Source organism: Peromyscus eremicus, chromosome 16_21, assembly GCF_949786415.1.
Source record: "Peromyscus eremicus chromosome 16_21, PerEre_H2_v1, whole genome shotgun sequence".
Classification (NCBI taxonomy): domain Eukaryota; kingdom Metazoa; phylum Chordata; class Mammalia; order Rodentia; family Cricetidae; genus Peromyscus; species Peromyscus eremicus.
In genome coordinates this window covers 29,429,106-29,447,469 of record NC_081432.1, presented here as the reverse complement: position 1 = coordinate 29,447,469, position 18,364 = coordinate 29,429,106, and the positions used below count along the sequence as shown (strand labels likewise).

At 45.9% G+C, this 18,364-nt stretch overlaps 1 protein-coding gene across 3 annotated transcripts in view; it reads right to left on the bottom strand.

The window, feature by feature from the left end:
* The window catches only part of Uxs1 (UDP-glucuronate decarboxylase 1), a 78,305-nt gene that overhangs the window by 29,677 nt on the left and 30,264 nt on the right, over positions 1-18,364 (bottom strand). For all 3 annotated transcript variants that reach the window (XM_059281573.1, XM_059281574.1, XM_059281575.1), the window contains exons 5-7: positions 14,229-14,289; positions 8,112-8,292; positions 149-253 (exon numbers count right to left, since the gene is read on the bottom strand). In XM_059281573.1, the coding sequence (XP_059137556.1) occupies positions 149-253; positions 8,112-8,292; positions 14,229-14,289 (347 nt within the window). The remainder of the gene's footprint in view (positions 1-148; positions 254-8,111; positions 8,293-14,228; positions 14,290-18,364) is intronic.

Sequence of the window (18,364 nt, the reverse complement as noted above, 5' to 3'; positions counted from 1 at the left end):
CACTAAGTTGCAGGATTTGGTACAATCTAAGTTTGAGCAATCACAGGGGTCTTGGAATACACATTATGGATGGAAGTCTCACCACTGTGCACGTTTGGAATTGCTTAAACTATTCCCAGAAAGGAAGAAAGAAAGGCAACTTACTGACCCAACATGTTTAGCGTTCCAATTGTATTAGTCTTCAGTGTCTTAATGGGGTTGTACATGTAGTTCGGAGGGGAGGCTGGAGATGCCAGATGGTAAATCTGGTCAACTAAAGGAGGCAAAAGAGAAGGGTATTATTTCTAAGAAAAATGACATTGTTTCTAAATCATGAACAACAGTGCCAGTTTGTCTTATGCTGAAATTCTACTTACTAATATATTGTTCCATATAGATACCAATTACATTCTCAACAACTTCAAACAAAGCAAACGCTAATAATAAATCACAAAGAAATTGACTTTAGAATAATTCTTTAGTATGTGTATAATTACAGCATTTATTGAAGATGAAAGCAAATCTACACTAAAGAGACGGATGTGGTTTTTATTTTACATAGAGAATCATCAGATCCCGCTTGAACACTGCTACTGCAGGGCAGAAGCACCTTTAATGCTTTTCGGAACTGATGGAGATTCTGACTTCAGAATCCTCAACTCTGAGAACATCACTTCCGGTAAGTGTGCAGTACCAACAGTAGAGTGGGCTTAGGACAGTTCAGGTTTGGAATCTCGGGCTGTTTCCAAGTCAGCCACCACATAGTATTTTTTAAAATCAAATATCAACCTACAATACAACCTATAATATTCAATAATTCTATGCTGGGGATAGGAAAACTATGATGCCTTTGGTAAAAGCAGCACTGTGGTGGTATTGTGTTCCCCAAAATATTGTGTACCCTAATAAACTTATCTGGGGTCAGAGAACAGAAAAGCCACAAGATACTTAGGATAGGCAGTGGTAGCACACGCCTTTAATCCTAGCATTCCAGAGGCAGAAATCCATGTGTTCAAGGATACAGCCAAGCATGGTGACACACGCCTTTAATCCCAGAAAGCGAGCCTTTAATCCCAGGGGGTGATGGTAGAAAGCAGAAAGGTATATAAGGCGTGAGGACCAGAAACTAGAAGCATTTGGCTGGTTAAGCTTTTAGGTTTTGAGCAGCACAGTTCAGCTGAGATTCATTCTGGATGAGGACACAGAGGCTTCCAGTCTGAGGAAACAAGATCAGCTGAGAAGTTGGCCAGGTGAGGTTAGCTGTGGCTTGTTCTGGTTCTCTGACCTTCCATCTTCACCCCAATACCTGGCTTGGGTTTGATTTTATTAATAAGACTCTTTAAGATTCCTGCTACACAGCACAGTTCATATTGTACAATAGTCTCACACCAGAGCACTGGCTGGCATGCACAGCACTGCACTGCAGGAACTGCATTGTACATCCAGTGCCATGTGCATGCCGTGTGTTCAGATCAAGGCTACAGTGAGGTCACACAATGAACCATGGCCAAGCACTGCCAGAAATACCTCGGATTCAGCACAAACTTGCAGTTTCACTTGTTTCTTTGTTTTTCTTTCTTTTCTGACAGCCTCATGTAGCCTAGGACCTTGAACTTCTGATCCCCTTGCCTCTAACTCCCAAGTGCCTGGATTCCCAGTGTGTACCTTAGCTACAGAACAAGTCCAAGTCAGCCCAGGCTATAAAGAGCCCTGTCCTAAGAGGGCGGAGCCCGGAGAACTAAGAGGGCGAGTGTATCCTGTGAGTCCACTGCACTTCCCTGACATTGAACAGAAGCCATGGAGCTGTAAGCTGCCCTCCTTCCCATCACTCCAGCCCAGCCTTCTGGGCTCACCCTGATGCCGTTTTGTATGGGAAACGTCTTGCTGCCCTAGTCAGACCTCATCCCTCTGGGGCTAGCCACTCATGCTGCTAGCCTGTGACTTCAACTGTCAAGTGATCTGCCCAGCAACCAACAAGCTCCTTGGGCACTGTTCTCCCACCTTTACTCAGCAATGACCTCAAACCCCAAATGCAGAGTCCCAAGCCCATTACTGCTATCAGGACCTCTTGGTGGACCTGAAACAGTCGATGGAAAACAAAGAGCCCTCCCCAGTACTTCAGCCCAGAGCCCTGGAAACAGCCCAAGTTAAGAGAGTAGTGATCTAAGACATGAACTAGGTCTTTTCCACTCCCTCTCCCTCCGGAGCTACTCTATCTGGTTTGTTTTTCTGCCATGTGACACGTTGACCCTCCTGATTTTCCCGGAAAGATGAGGGGTGTCCTGCACAGTTACAGCAGGACCTCTACTCAGGTCCCGTGGTCCAGTTGAGGAGAACCGGAACACTGCATCAAAATCCAGGCTCTATACAGCCCACTTCTCTGCAAATGTGTTCCCCTTGTAACACTGCCCGCAATACCCCTGCTCCTGTCCTAAAAAGGACAGCCACACGGACTGTTGACTTAATTAATCTGCCGGGGATTTATGAAGAGGAAAGGGACACTTCGGAGCAGGGGCAAACAAGTGCAAAGGGGAGCTGCCTCAAGCCGTATTAATAGCTGGCTCTGGAATGCAAATAAAGCTACAAGGTTAATAACACTCAACAGCCGGAGAAAAAGCCTGAGAACATGTCAGCTGTGAGTTCAAAGCACAGGAAAATGAGCCTGACACTCAGGCTGGAAGTGGAGAGAGGCTGCCAACGCACCCACTGCATCCACTGCTCTGTGGTGTCTCAGGATGTGGGCTGCCAGTGCTGCCGCCTGACCCGATTGCATTTGCAAGGCTATGAGCTGTGGTCTTAGCTAGGAAAAAGAACCTGGAGAAAAATCCTTGAGAGACTTCCCTCTGATCATCAGGCATGCCTCCCAAAGTCAGGCACTTGCCTGTATGCTGGAGGGTGGGGCAGGAGGGCACTGAGGTTGCCAGGGGAGGGGAAAACTGGCACCAGAAAGGGGCTTCCTGCATGCCCTGCAGATGGAAGACTCCTGAGAGAACCCAGAGCCATTTTCAGAAGGCACCAGAGAATCAGGAGTTGTCTTTCTCTAGACACAGACCCTTATGCAGTCAACTGCAGAATAACATGCTCTCCTGATGTCTCAGGTGGCACTAAGGTTCCTCTGGGATGGGGCCCATGCTATAAACAGCACTGCTACACACCAGCTAAGGACTGTACCATGACACGGAAGACTGAAATCACTAGGTATCTCTCTGTGAAAGTGTGTATCAAGAGAGCTTCTGTAAGACCCTCTTTTCTATACTCCACGTCAAAGACTTGGCAGAAATGCAGTCAGCCCCATTTTCAAAGGATCTACATCCACAAATGAGACCAACTACAGATCAAAACTCCCCCCAGGACTGCATCTCCACTGAGCACATGCAGCCTTTCCCTGTCATGATTCCACTATAGCCACTGCTTTGCAGCAACCAGGGTGCATATGATACACTAAGTGCCGGGTAGGTGTGCGGAGCTTCTGTGTGGGACCTGAGCATCTCTGGATGTTGTGCCCATGGGAATCTGGGACCATCCTCCACTGTCTTACCTGGGTTTCTATAGCTGTGATAAAACACTACGCCCAAAAACAACTTGGGGGGCGGGGGGCGTTATTTCATCTTACACTTCCACATCATAGTTCATCATCAAAGGAAGTCAGGGCAGGAATTCAAGACAGGAAGGAATTCCTCTTCTCAAACCTCTCTATCTGTGTCAAGCTGGCAATGAACCAGCTAGCATAGGTACTTAGGGAGGACTGTCTGGATGCGCTCCTAACATGGGGTTCCACAGACTGCCCCAGCCTCAGCCTTGACAGCAGCATTTACAGTGAGAAGCAGGATTCCAGGACATGTACAACTCTGCATACTCCTCTCGGCTCAATGGAAGAGTGGGACTGGGCCCTGATTCCTCTCAAACAGAACTTTATATGAAGGCTGCACATGCCAAAGGCCTGGCTCAGCCTGGGGCTGTGTGGTGATATTTTATCTGTGTACCCCAATAAAGCTTATCTGAGGATCAGAGGGAAAAGCCAGCCACTATTGTAAACATAGAGGTCAGGCAATGGCAGCACACACCTCTAATCCTAGCATTCGGGAGGCAGAGATCCATCCAATCTCTGTGAGTTCAAGGCCACACTGGGAACAGAGCCAGGCATGGTGACACACAGCTTTAATTCCAACACTAGTTAACCATAGAGGTCTGGAGGTCTGTACAGACAGGCAAGAAGTGACAGAGCTGGGCAGAAAGAGGAAGTGATGTAGCTGGGTGGAGAGAGGAAGTAAGATGGCAGGGACAGAAAGGCATATAGGTGTGGGTATACAGGAAGTAGCTCTCTTTGAAGGCTGAGGAGTCTGTAAGGTGAGGTTGCCTGTGGCTTGTCCTATTCTTCTGATCTCTCGGTTTTCACCCCAATATCTGGCTCTAGGTTTTTTATTAATAAGACCATTTAGCAATTTGTCTGGGGTGTTTCAGGGCTCTCTTCTTGTGTGTCCACATGCTCTGCACAAAGCCCTCTGTTGTAAATTAAACAGAAAGGACCTCTGAGACCTACCACCTCCTTCAGTATGTATTTATACTTGGGTGTAAAATCAAAATTGAGACATTAATTCATAAATTACAGTAAACTAAAATATTCTCGTGAGCACAATAGGCCCTTAATGCTTACGTCACCAAGGACCCAAGCCCCTTTGCAAATGCACTTTCTCAAGCCTGCTTTTTACCTGGGTGCCCATGAGAGGGAGGCACCCCGGCATCTCTTACTTCCCTTCCCTGGCATCCTTTCCCATGGCTTCTCTCAGCACTGAAGCATTTGCTAAGGGGCTGCTGTGGCGTGGTGTAACGAGGGTAACTCCCGCTGCCGCACGAGCACAGGGAAGGCCGAGCTTGCCAAGCCGACAGCGTTGGTGTTAAGTGCTGCTGATCACTCTCGCCCCTTCTCCCCTGGGCTCCTTCCTGGGTTCCGCTGCTGTCTGAGCACTGCAGAGCTGCTCTCCACATCTGTGTTTACGCAGATGCTGGGAAGCCAACGTGGAAGGAAGGGCTCCCAGCAACGTGCAGACTCTCTGCCTCAGGAGCCTGAACAAGAGTCCTAGGATGACCACTCCAGAGGTCATTCCGTAGGATGGCTTTTGCAGCGTGTTTCTGACAGCTTCAACACCAACAATCTAACGCCCAACAAGAGAATAAGACCACACTATGTTTGTACGTAGACTGTCTCACACGGGTGTGTATTTTGCACGGTTGGTGCACGGCCTTGGAGGCAGCCACAGAAGCCTGCTAGTAGTGTCCTGCTGCACCCCGGGCTGAGTTCTAGGAAGCAACTTCAGAACCCCTACTGCTAGCACGTAGCAAGCATTTCCTCAGCTGACCCAGAGGCACCCACAAGGATGTCCAGGGGAGGGGAGGTCACCTGATCCACTCTGTATGAACTACAGCCCGGTCCCCAGATGAGCCACACAGGCCAGTTAAACAAGTTAAGTGCTTTAAAAGGACACTGGGTGGGGGTGGGGAGGAACCTGACAAAGAACACCATGGCTGTGTTTGAAAACACTGCAGATCACATAACCTTGTCATCTTGAGATGTCACATGCTGGCCTCCATGTTTCCTCAACCCATTGCACAATTTAAAGTCCATGTTAGCATCGCAGCATCCTGGCTCTTTTCACGTCCCCTCCCTTAAGCTCCTCCAGCACAAAGGTATACATCGCCCCCACCCCAACTATGAATTCTCCTTAACCCTGCTATTTTAGCTATGCCCTCTCTCTGTCTCCCTGCTCTCCCCTCTTCCTGTCTCCCCACCCCCAACTCTCACCCCTTCTCTGTCCCCTGCTTCTCTCATGACCAGGTCCAGTCTGCTGGCCATATTTAGCCCGCTACTTTTTCTGCTCTGGACTCTTCTAGGTGCCTCTGGCTATTCTCTCTCTCATATCTACAATAAAAACCTTCCCCTTCCCCATACCATGGAGCAGTCATGTTGTCAGTTTATACATGAAGGAGATGCAGTATCATTTGTATGACTCCTATTTAGACTGTTGTACTGAGGGATGAAATTCCAGTAATGGCATTTCTGGAAAAGCACACAGGAGGGCCTTACATAAGATTACATAAATGCTGTACAGCCTCAGCACACTCCTTCACAGGCAGCAATGGGAAGGCAGAAGCTTGCACGGTACCTTCAGTGGTGGTTGGAGTGGTGGCGGGAGCGGGTGTGGCTACAGAAGCCTTGGACTACAACAACCCAAGCAGGACTCTGCCGACTATAAAAGGCTCCAGTTACCCTGGGGTTTCTGTATGGTTAAGGGAGGTGGAGTGTGACAGCATTTAGCTCCTGCACTACTGTCAGATTAACAAGAGCATGCATGATGCTAGGTCCCCAGATGGCAGCTCTCACCAGCACACGGTGGAGGACTTCAGAGGAATGTTATCTCAGGCCCCTGAACTCACTTCCTTTGATAGATGTGACTGATACAATACAACCAAGGGATGAAACACCAGATGTGTACCTTCATACAGTTCTAGAAACCAGATGTCTGACAGCAGTTCCAGCTGTCCATGCACAAAGGCTCCAAGGGCAAACTTCCTTTTCAGGTATGGGGCTGTACAACGGCACTCAGCCTGGATCTGCACAGGCCCTTCTCCCCGAGTGTCTGTGTCCTTCCTGATTTCCACTTAGGTCTTTAGGGTCCTCTCTTGGCCCCGCCTTATAGGCAAGACAGTTACCGAAGCCTCAATGGGGGTTGGAACTTCCAGATCAAAGCTGGAATGGCTACCCACTACAGACAGCCTCCACTAAAACTGAAAGCCAGACTGTGATTCTCAATCACCTATGCAAAGACCCACTGTCCCTAGAAATGCTCACTGACAACTTCTGCAGGTTACAACATTTGCAGAGCCACCATCCACCCACTATTGCCCCAACCACAATCTTATAAAGTGGCCAGGTTCCCCGAAGGCTTTATACATTTAAAACTGAGATCTCATTATTCAAAAGCTGCAATAACAGCATTCTGGCCAGGCAGTGATGATGCATGCCTTTAATCTGGGAGGCAGAGGCAGAGGCAGATAAATCTCTGTGAGTTCTGAGTTTGAGGTCAGCCAAGTCTACAGAGTAAGTTTCTGGACAGTTGGGACTACACAGATACCCTGTCGCAAAACAAAACAAAACAAAACCCCCCAAACCCCCAAAATAACAGCAACAACAACAACAACAACAACAACAAAAAAAACACAGCATTTTATACCAAAGATAATTAACTTATAAGAAAAAGAGGTTATTTTTGGCTGACAATTCAAGAGGCTATAATCTAAAATCGGATAGCTTCATGATTTGAGGACCTTTGGAAGAAGCCACATCATGGCACAAGTGTATGATGGAACAACATATTTTTATCATCAACCCTGAGGCAGAGAAAGAGAATGGGCTAAGACCCATAATCCTCTTTAAGAGTATACTCATGACAACCTAAGGTAGTCTACATGCCACCCATCCCAAAGGTCCACAATACTTGCTAATAAAACCATCCAATAAAACCAAAGCTTTATAGATGGATCTTTGGTCCATTTTATAATAGCCAACTTCCTATAAGGTACTAAAAGTAACAACATGTAAGCATCAAGCATCAGCCTTATCAGAGAGCAGGGATGTTGTCTTAGTTCACTTATCCCACTATAATGAAATGCCATATGCTGCTGGCATGTAAACAGAAGAAATCCATTTCTACACTGGAGGCTGGGAAGTAAAAGACAGCGGTGCTTGAAGACATGGAGTCTGTGGAGGACTAACTTCTTGATTTATAAATGGTATATTCTCATTGTGTCGCACTGTGTTAAGGGTGAGGGAGTGCTTTTAACATTTTTAAGGGCACTAATCCCGACAGGAGGGAACCATCCCCATGAGCTGACCATCCTCCAAAGGCCCCACTTCCCAGCACCATTACCCTAGGAATTAGAACCTCAATATGAAACACTTAGACCATAAATGTTGTGCACCACACAGGCTACATCCACAGACCAATCTGAAGACTTGGGAAGCCACAGGACAGTGGAGAGGCATTCACCTGGCGATAACCACCCTTCTTATGAAAGTTAAGACTACATCTTACATAGGATAAAAACATCAAAAAATGATATGTGATAACAATCACCTTCAATGTAGAGGGGCTCCACCACATCATGGTTAATCAGCTCGAAGTTCTCATGGCCAATCCAGTGTTCCACATTTCTCTTCCTGCCTGTGAAGAAGTTGTCCACCACGGTCACCTCATGGCCATCCATCATAAGTTTGTCAGTGAGATGGGAGCCCACAAAGCCCGCACCTCCAGTGATCTGTATTGGGACACCCCCAGAAAAAATAGTGATGACATGGAGACACAGCTTTGGCGTACAACTGAAAGTCTGGCAGCGGGTAAGTCACAACCATGAAAGGCTTTATGGCAGCATCTTGACATACTCACTCCAGAGCAAAGAAGCCTTACTACCTGAACATTGCTCAGCTATCTTCAACTATTAGACAATATTCAAGGAATAGCACAAAAAAACCCCAGCTACTCAGTTACTTGGTTCAAACGCTCTCCATCAGCAGAGTTGCACAATACAAAAACATGTATTACAACAGATGAAATATTGACTACTCCAACAGATGACCTTCCCATATCTTCAGGTCCACACCCATTGATTCAAGGGATCTGGACTGGAACTGTAGTGTGGTCTATGATGGCTGTATCTGAACCAAATACACACAGGTGATTATCTTGGCATCGTTCCCTGAATGATATGATATCACACATAATTGAGTGTAATTTACATTGTATGAGGTACAGCCATCTACAGATAATTTAAAGCACAGAAGGGGAGGTGCATGTTCTGTACAAATACCAACCCAGGCTACATAAAAAGGCACCCTCAGATTCTGTTACCCACGAGGGCCTGGAAGCCATGGCCTGGAAGCCATCCTTACGGGTACTGAAGGATGATGGTTCACAGCTCTAAAACCACTACTGCCAATGTTTAGAATCACTTTAGCAAAGTGTCAGCAAAGCGCAGAGGACTTGGCTAACTACCAAAAAAGTACATATTTCAGTTATACTTAAAAAAGCTGTCATGCAAAACTAGCATCTTTCCAATTAGTTCTAAGAACAAGTGAGAACCATCGATGTTCTAGAGGAAAGCCGTAAGTACTGCTCCCCTGCCTGGTTACATCTGAGTGGGAACAGAAACACGAGGGCTGCAGCTCTCCAGAGCCAAGGAGGCAGCAAAGGGACTAGCATTGGAGGGCAAGAGGCAACATCTTTCCTAAATCCTAACTAATCACCACAGATGTGCCATGCTAATTGTGTTTAAAAATATTCTGAAAATGAAAAGAAGAATTCACTCAAACTGAATGTTACCATGGGGTGTGGGGTGAGGAAAAGATGGCTTCCTTCCAGCAGAGAATGGAAGATGGAAATGCAATGCACCAGCTCAGGAGGCAGATAATGATGGCAGCCATTATCTTGTCCTGTTCTTTCTCCACTTGGACTAGGTTAACTGATGTTCTAATTCCCCTACAATACTAGTACGGGGTAGGGTGAGGCAGGAGAATTAAAAGTGCCCACCTTCAAGTATTTTGTTATATCAGTACACTTATATTCTACTGACATGGAATACAGTATCTATAATAAAATGGTTTTCTGGGAAAATATCTGATCCAAATGTGACACTCTCTAGTACCTGACTCAGGGGACGAGAGCTCACTTCATTTAATCTCTCATTTCTGGGGGTTCTGGGGGTTGAATCCAGGGCCTCACACACGCTAAGCAAATGTTCTTCCCCAGAGCTGTGCACATCCAGATCCCTGGTTTTCTTTTCACTTTTGAGACAGGGTCTTGCTAAGATGCCTGAACTCACTTTGTAGTCCAGAGAAGCCTTGATTTAATGATTTTCTTGCTTCAGCCTTCTGAGTAGCTAGGACTGCAAGCCAAAGGTACCACCAGTTCCAGCAAATTTTCATTGGCTTCACCCAGTTACGCTTCCCAAGAGGTCCATGATTACAAATTAAAAACTCTCACTGTTTTGACTGACACTCCACCTATCCCTGTGCAAATGCTTCTGAGGTGAGCTCCTCTGTGGTGCTCTAGTGTCTCTGCAGCCAGAAGACCTGCAGACATCCACAGGAGCAGAAATGCAGCTGCCTAACTACACATGCCTGCTCCTAACATTCCCACACCCTCAGCAGGCAACTCCTGGAGGCATCTTGTGCAACATGGACTAAGGTACACTAGATTCCTTTTGTTTCCTTTGTAATCAATTCCTTTCTAGAGAAAATAATGGAGGGTTTTCATAACGTACCTATGTAGTTATAATGTTCTAACTGTAAATTTTATCCTATCAGACAACTATTTCAAATGGAAACAACCCCAGGAAGACCAACGGTGAACCCTGACACGGCACAGCTCTGAACTTACCAGCTCGTGTCAACGCCCATGTATTTCTTGCTCTTCGGGGTACTAATGGATAGCTCAAATAGCCTTGTTTAAGGTGAGCATTTAATTTACGCTGCCCTGCAAATCGACAAAAATAAATTTCCAGACAAACCTCCATGTCTAAAGCTTCGACCACTATGCAAATGTCTTAGGTTTTAGCAACAATATGCCAGACTCAGGTACCAAATGATGCTGAAATGTCCTTACCCTACAAGATGGCAGATGAACCAGAAATTCTAAGCGCATCTGTAGCAGTAAGGTATAAAGAGAAAGAAAACCTGCAAGAAAGCCTTGGCAAGACCACGATAGGTATTTACCTACCAGTGTGCCTATGCTTTGAGTCCATCAAAGTCCCCTCGTCAGAAAGTCACTTCGTGAGGCAACATGGGAGGTGGAGCCTAAGGTCATTAGGGGTCTGCCCTCCTGGGTTCATCAGTGCCTTCACTGTGGGATTGGGGTCCTTATAAAAGCAAAGGCTCCGCCTCTGTCTTCCCCTGCCAATGGGTGACGTGGTAACAGCGTCAGATGCAGGACCCCAGTCTCCAGAACCACGGGCCAAGACATTTCTCATCAACAGAAGCTACTGACTCTGCACCGTGGAAATTACGGCAACACAAATACAAATGCAGACCTTCAGATCTGCGGTCAGTCGGACACAGGGCAACACAGACTAGAACAGACTGCTACCGGTACCCTGAAGAAGACCAGAACCGCAGAAAGACAGCCACGGTCCTACCAAGAGTAATACAGTCTAATGTGAAGACAGCGAGATGGTCCAAAGTGAGCTACAGATTTAACAGTCTCTACCAGAACCTGGGAAAACCTGACAAGCTGATCCTCAAATTTTTAAGGAATTTCAAAGGGACCCAGAATAGTCAAACCATCTTGGAGAAACACACACACATACACACATGCAAGTATGCACACGTGAACAAATACACACATACACACACACACACACACACACACACACACACACACACACACGGAGGTGGGGAGCAGTAACAAAGTATATGACATGCCACTTAACTTCAAAACCTACTACAAAACCATAATAATCAATACTGATCTATAAGTCAGTGGACACAACAGTCCAGATATAAATACTCATATTCAGATGATTTTCCACTTCCAGCAAAGATACCAGGACAGACTGTAAAGGACAAATGAAGCAAAAGAATGAAGATCCCTCCCCTAACACTATATTCAGAAATTAACTACAAATATAATTGTCAGGTCCAAAAGAAATTCAGGACAAATGGCTAACTGTAGCTCCTAGCAGCATACCAAAGTGTTTGCTGGACTCCAGGCTCACTGGGTACCTGTGGCTCTTCTCAGTTCTTCTACTCCACCCTCTACCCTAAACTTCTCAGCTCATGGGCTCCCTTCCCCTCGCTTCTCATTCCTACACAACCCTGCCATTCTGGCCATGTGCCCTCTTGGTCCTTTCAGCCCCCCACTTCGTTCTTCCTCTCTTGTTCTGCCCTCCACCTCTCCTCTCACGGCCTGGTTCAGTCTACTGGCCGTGTCTAGTCTACTACTTCCTCTCCCTGTTCTGGACTCTTCCAGATGCCTCTGGCTGTTCTCTCCCTCATCCACAATAAAAACCTTCCCCTCAACCATACCGTGGAGCAGTCATGTTCTCACGTTTTATAATAATACAGACCTAAATTTAAGTTCCAATCTAGAAAACCCTTAGAAAAGGACACGACAAGTCTTTGTGACTTTAGATTGGACAATAACTTCTGAACTGTACCACTGAAACACAAACATCAAAAGTTAAAAAAAAATAAGCAAAAATAGACCACCTGAAGTAGAGGTGATAGGGATACAGAAACACACACACACACACACACACACACACACACACACACACACACACGTGTACACATACACACATACTTTCATGTGCATCTCATTATGATAGTTTAGTAGAAGTCTAAGTTTTATTGGTGTGCTGACTTCCACCTGCTGGCTAATGCCCCAACTCCTTTATCTGGGGAATCAAACACTTGCCAGAGACTGCCTGGAGGACAGATGCCCTCTCTCTTCTCTTGTGTCCAGCTATCTGAACAAAAGTCATATTGTGGGTCCACTGGCTGAGAAAGGCATACTTTTATTGCTACCTGTCAAGTCTGTGTGCCTTTACTGCTGCTTACAATTTTTTTTGTGTGTGTGTGTACATTTATTACTACCTTTAAAACACTGACCAGCAAAACACCTGTTCCTGCCATTTCTGCACCTGTAAACATGCTCAACTGTGAGGAAAATTCCTTTTGGTGGTCAGGGGACGCAGGGACCACCGTTGGGTGACCACACTGTCACCTGACCTATTAAGGCGGGTGCTGGACTTCTCCAAAGCATTAGCTTGAGTCACAGTCCATGCAAAAAGAGGAGTTCTCCCATCTCTCCAAGTGCATGCTGACTCTTTGATGGTTAGAATTTTCACAAAATGGGAAAACAACTTACAAACAAAAATGTGGTAATAACCTGCAAAAATATAAAAAATCTCTATTATGATCCAGTAATAACAAGGAAAAGTCACCTCAAAAAAAAGTATCCAAAGATACAAAAATGGCCAATGAGCCCATGAATAGTCCCAGTTCATCATGGATGAACCTTAGAAACATGCTAAGTAAAAGGAGCCATCACAGACAAACAAATGTGGTGTCACCCTATCTGTTATGATGAAGCTGAGTGGTAGACTTATATAGATTGAGAGGTAAGCAGTTGCCTAGGGTTACCATATGGTGGTTCTGGGGCATTACGACTACGGTAAACTGGATTTGGTGAGGGCTATGCTACTCTGGGATTACAAAAGAAACTAACCCAACGAATTATACTTTAAACAGTGAATTGCATGTTATGTGTATGGTGCCTCAAAAAAGATGTAACTTAAAAAAAAACCACAACAGTAAAATCTCTTTGTAGCATCCCACAAAATAATAAGATATAATTTTTCTCCTGGAGAGCTTGCATTAATATTAAACAAGGAGACTCTTAGTCAGGGAAGCCCCTAGGGTAGTCACCACTGAGGTCCAAGAAACAGAGAAGGTTAAAAGTTGCATGTACGGAGCTTCAAGGATTTCCACATAGACTGTATCCTTCAGCTCAGAACCCTTTGGTTAGTTCTAGCAATTCTATTTAGGAGGATTCTTTATATTATAAATACAAACATGTTGTCTCTGACTATAGACAGTTTAATTCTGGCCTTTTCAATGTAGATTTCCTTTATCTCTGAGTACAAAGAAAGAAGCCACACACCTACACAACATCACCTACTTTCACAGCAACAGGATTCATAGCAGCTTCAGAGTAGAACCTGCTCGTGTCCATCAACTGAGAAATGGACAAACAAGATATGGCACATATCTATAAAACAGAACATTGTTCACCCATGAAAAGGAAGGTAGTGGGACAACACTGGAAACATTAAGTCAAAGAAGCCAGACATAAGAAGGCACAGTGCATCATTTCATCACATGAGACACTCGAACTGGGCAAAGCCCTGGGGATAGAGAGCAGCTTTAGTGGATGCTGGGAGCCAAAAAGGAAAAGTAGCTGCTAATGGTACAAGGTTCCTTGTCCGTATGTGATGCCATTAAAACAATGCAAACGAAATATAAAACATCAAATGGGATATAAATATACATATACATTATCTATATTTATGCCCAAAATTTATATTTTTATCTAAAAATATAAAACCTCAAATGAGGAGGTAGAATTTAATAGCGCAAAAATCTCAACATAGAGCAAATTTCTTAATGATATAAATGTGAATCTGGTGTGTAAACTTACCAAAATCCTTTTCCGGTCCTTTTCTGATAAAAACTTTACTGGTGGGTATTTCTGGGTGAAACTATAATACGAAGAGATTAAAAGGGAAAGTCAGTCCAATGTGGTTCCCGGGTCACTCCCCAGGCTTTGCATAGATGGTATGGGGAGCACTCTCAGAACCCTGTGGACAAAGCCTGGCTTGGCAATCCATGCAGGAAACAGCAACACTCCACTGAGGTGTAAGCCAGCCCTACAGGTTTTACGACAAATAGCTCTGAACCTTTTTCGGTACTGATAAAGGAATGCCTGGTTTAAAGTATATATACATGTATATCTTTTTGTTGAAGTAAACCATCTCAGGTGAGTTTTTTTTTTTTTTCCATCTGCTCTCAGAGCATGGCTTTTCATCGCTCCTTTCTCCTCCAGAGGGGAACAGAGGGGACATTGGCTAGTTCCGGTTTGAGACATTCCTTAATATCCCTGGTTGGCTCCAGCTGGAGACTCAGGCTGAGTTAAGGTTAAGGAAGCTGTTGATAGTAGCAGCAGCAGCAGAGGAGAAGCACTTCCTGTACTCAGCCAGGTAAGATCGTAGAATGCACTAGACGTGGTAGTGCCTGCCACACACATTAATCCTCAGCCTGGGGAGCAGAGGCAGGAGGATCAACAGTTCCAGGCCAGCCTGAGCAACACAGTGAGACTCTGCCTTTCCCCACAACTGTAGTAAAAAGAGCTGAGGATGTAACAGTGATAAGACATGGGAGGACCTTGGCTTCAATCCTCAGTGTACACACACACACACACACACACACACACACACACACACACACACTGGCAGCACTGTGGGGGTACTGCATCAGATAAAGCACAAGAGCAATGTGAAGTCACAGGTCCATGGGGAAGACTGATTCTCAAGACAGCAAAGACACAGAATAAAACTCTCCTGCTCTAGAAGTTTCTGCCAGACTCCCTGGCAGCGCTCTAGATGAATCTGTGTGCAGCTTTGCAGTTACTGTTGTAACTGGAGAAGAGTGAGGCTGTCTGCAACCTCCCGTCCCCAGCGTGCACAGAGCTGGTACAGAGAGCATGTGTTAATGGTCACTGAACTGAATGGAAACACCACACTCATGATACAGGGGCTGTTCCCTGAGAAGAGGCAATCAGAGACCTTTCCTTTGCAGAATTTCCCTAGGAAGAGCTTTCCTGTTCTCAAAATGACAAGCTTCCTTGCACACTGTAAGCACAGGCAGACAGAAGCACAATTGAAGGGGGGGGGTGGGTGGGGGGGGGGCAACCCTGGGCTCTCAGCTCTGTGGCCTCCAAGCAACTCAGCACTTCCTGCTTCACCCAGGGCCCACGGTGGCCATCCCAGTCACAGACTGTCTTTGCTATATGCTGCTTAGAGCCAGCAAATGTGGAATGTTCTCCGTGCTGTGGAGAGCAGACAGAGGCCTCTGGCTATGTTGGAAGACCTGGGAAAGCTGGAAAGATACCCTACTTGCCAAATGATTCTCTGCTATACCATCTCTTTCATTTAGGCATGTGGGGGCTGGTGAATAAAGGCAGTTGGTCCAGACATAACCGCTCCAGCGTCTCAGTTGGGTCCCAGGTCACTTTCTTTTCCCATTCTACAGGCTGAGAGGTAGTGATGAAAGAAGCCACCCGCTAGCAGCAACAGAGAGCAGAGACATGACCTCTACTAGGCCAGGAAAAACGCAGAAAGAACTGGACACGGTGGTGGTTCCTTCCCTCCCTGCGGCTTCCTCTTCAAGACTCTCTCTATTCTGTTGTTGTTTTCGAATAGAGCTGGGTATCAAACTGAGGGCTGCTAACATCTTAGTCAAGCTCTCTGTACTGCTAACTACAGTGCCAACCCGGGAGTTTCACTCTCTGTGTCTCAGGGGAGTGAGCTGGCAGGTACACACTGCAAAAAAACAAAGGGGTAAAAGGGAGACATGGTTCAGAGAGGACCAATGTACAAGACTGCCAAGCGAATGCCAGGAGCGAGCGTATCCATCAGCCACAGAACAAACCAATCCAAGTTATTAGCTCTGAACGCAGTATCACCCCTCAGCATTCTCAGGGGTTAGCTCTAAGATACCAGAGGATTCTAATAGAGGAGGATGCTCAAGTCTCTTACACACACACACACACACACACACACACACACACACACACACACACCGGTATGCTTTTGAGACTAGGAATTAGAGCAATCCCAGACAGGCAGATATGGAAGGGTCACAAATGGATAACAAAGATGTCAAACTTCCAGCTTCTTCCTGAAACTCACGACCTGAGACAAAGGCCTGAAGGCCTGGTGAGATTCACACCCCCAACAGTCATCCATCCCTCCTAGTAGGATCCTCCTGCAGTAGACTTGTTTGGTAAGTTCAAGGTTAACTCGGGGGACTGTGGGTCTGTCAACTCCCTGACATTATTCAAGCTGACCAACCCCAAATTAGGGAAGGAAGGCCCCTCAAAGACCCTTAAAACCCCCAACTGTGGAGGACAGACTGGATTTCAGGCACCTGAACCCTCACCTCTCACGCACCCCTGACCTCCACACACCCTGCTCTAGTTAAACATGGAGAAGGCCAGGGGCTCAAAGTCCTCCCTCAAAGGGTCTTCCTCTCTGTGTGCTTGCTGTGGGCATTCCCTTGCCTCTAATAAAAGCCAGCTGATTGGTCTGCAGTGTCTGCAATCTCTCTGCTGCAACTGTGTGCTGCACTCAAGATTTTCCCTGCCTTTAAAGCCTTTCATTGGAAGAACGAACGAACCTGGTCCAGACCTGACAGTAACGCGTTGAATGCCTCTCATGTGGCATCCGACACCAACCCAAGGTTACATCAACAGTCACTATGCCGTAGTTCAGGGAGTAACCAAAACTTCAGCTCATGCTCACTACAGAGGCAATATCCCCCCAAATATTTTCTAACTATAGTTGGCTGAAAGTGATGTGGAACCTGAGAACATCGAAGGCCAACTACAGCCCCTTAGCAAACTTGGTGTGTTATTTATCCCAGGAAGAAAATGGTAAGTAGTTTTCTCAGGGAGTATACTTTAAAACTAAAGCCGATGGTGTGCATCCCTGCTATCAAAGTAACACATAGTACCTCAGTAGAAAACAACTAGGACCCAGTTATCACTTTATCAATTATTTAAAGTCATTCTAGACTTCAGCCTTAAGTTTTTAGGACACTCAGAAGACCAGGAAGCACCTCATTAGGACTCTCCTAAGTCACCACTTGGTTAAGAATGCAGCATAGGAGCAGAGTGCTTACTGTGCACGCAGAGGCCCTGGGTTCTAAACCCCACACCACAATAAAGGAAAATCAAATCATCATCATTACAAAGTATATTCAAAGGACATTGAGAGAAATGGAAATGAATTAAAGCAACACATGCAACAGGCTTTTTGAGTTCAACCAACTGTAGATGAGAAATGCTTTCAGTGTGTGGAGTAAGTGGATACTTTTCCCTTGTCATTACTTTCCCCTTGTCACGACATGCTCACTGACCAAAGCACATCATTAGAGATGATTTAAGTGCGCAGGTTATGTCACCTTATGTAAGGAAGATCTGAGGATTTACTTTTCTGTGGAAGGTACTAGAACCACACCAAACACCAAGAATGACTGCAAAATCAGTATTAACAAATGGGAATCAATGTGGAGGCTCAAGACAACGTGAGCTACAGTTCGAGACTGTCTGCAGAGAGGAGGAGAGAGAATGGGAGCTATGTGGGGAGAGAATGGGGGAGAGGAGGAGAAGGGAAGGGCAGAAATGGTTAAGATAAGAAGGCCACATATAACTCCTGCTCAGGCTTGTACAGAACACTGTCCTCACGTATTTCCCTATACGTATTGTCAACCACCTCGTTTCTTGTAGACCACTTTGTACAAAGTAACAAGCACATAAAAAACAAAACAAAAAGCACATTATTTCTAGAAGCATTCCTATCTTGTCAAGAGGATGCTTCAGTTGAGAAAGTGAAACCAGGGGTCCAGTGAATTCCAGCACAAAGCCTCCTGAGTCACACCTGAGATGGTCTCAGGGAAGGAAGCACTCCAGCTCTTCCCCCAGGCCTCACTCATCAAGGAAAGCCGGGCTGTTTTAGCAAGAAATCAATATGGAGACCCAGAGGCCAAGCCCTGCCT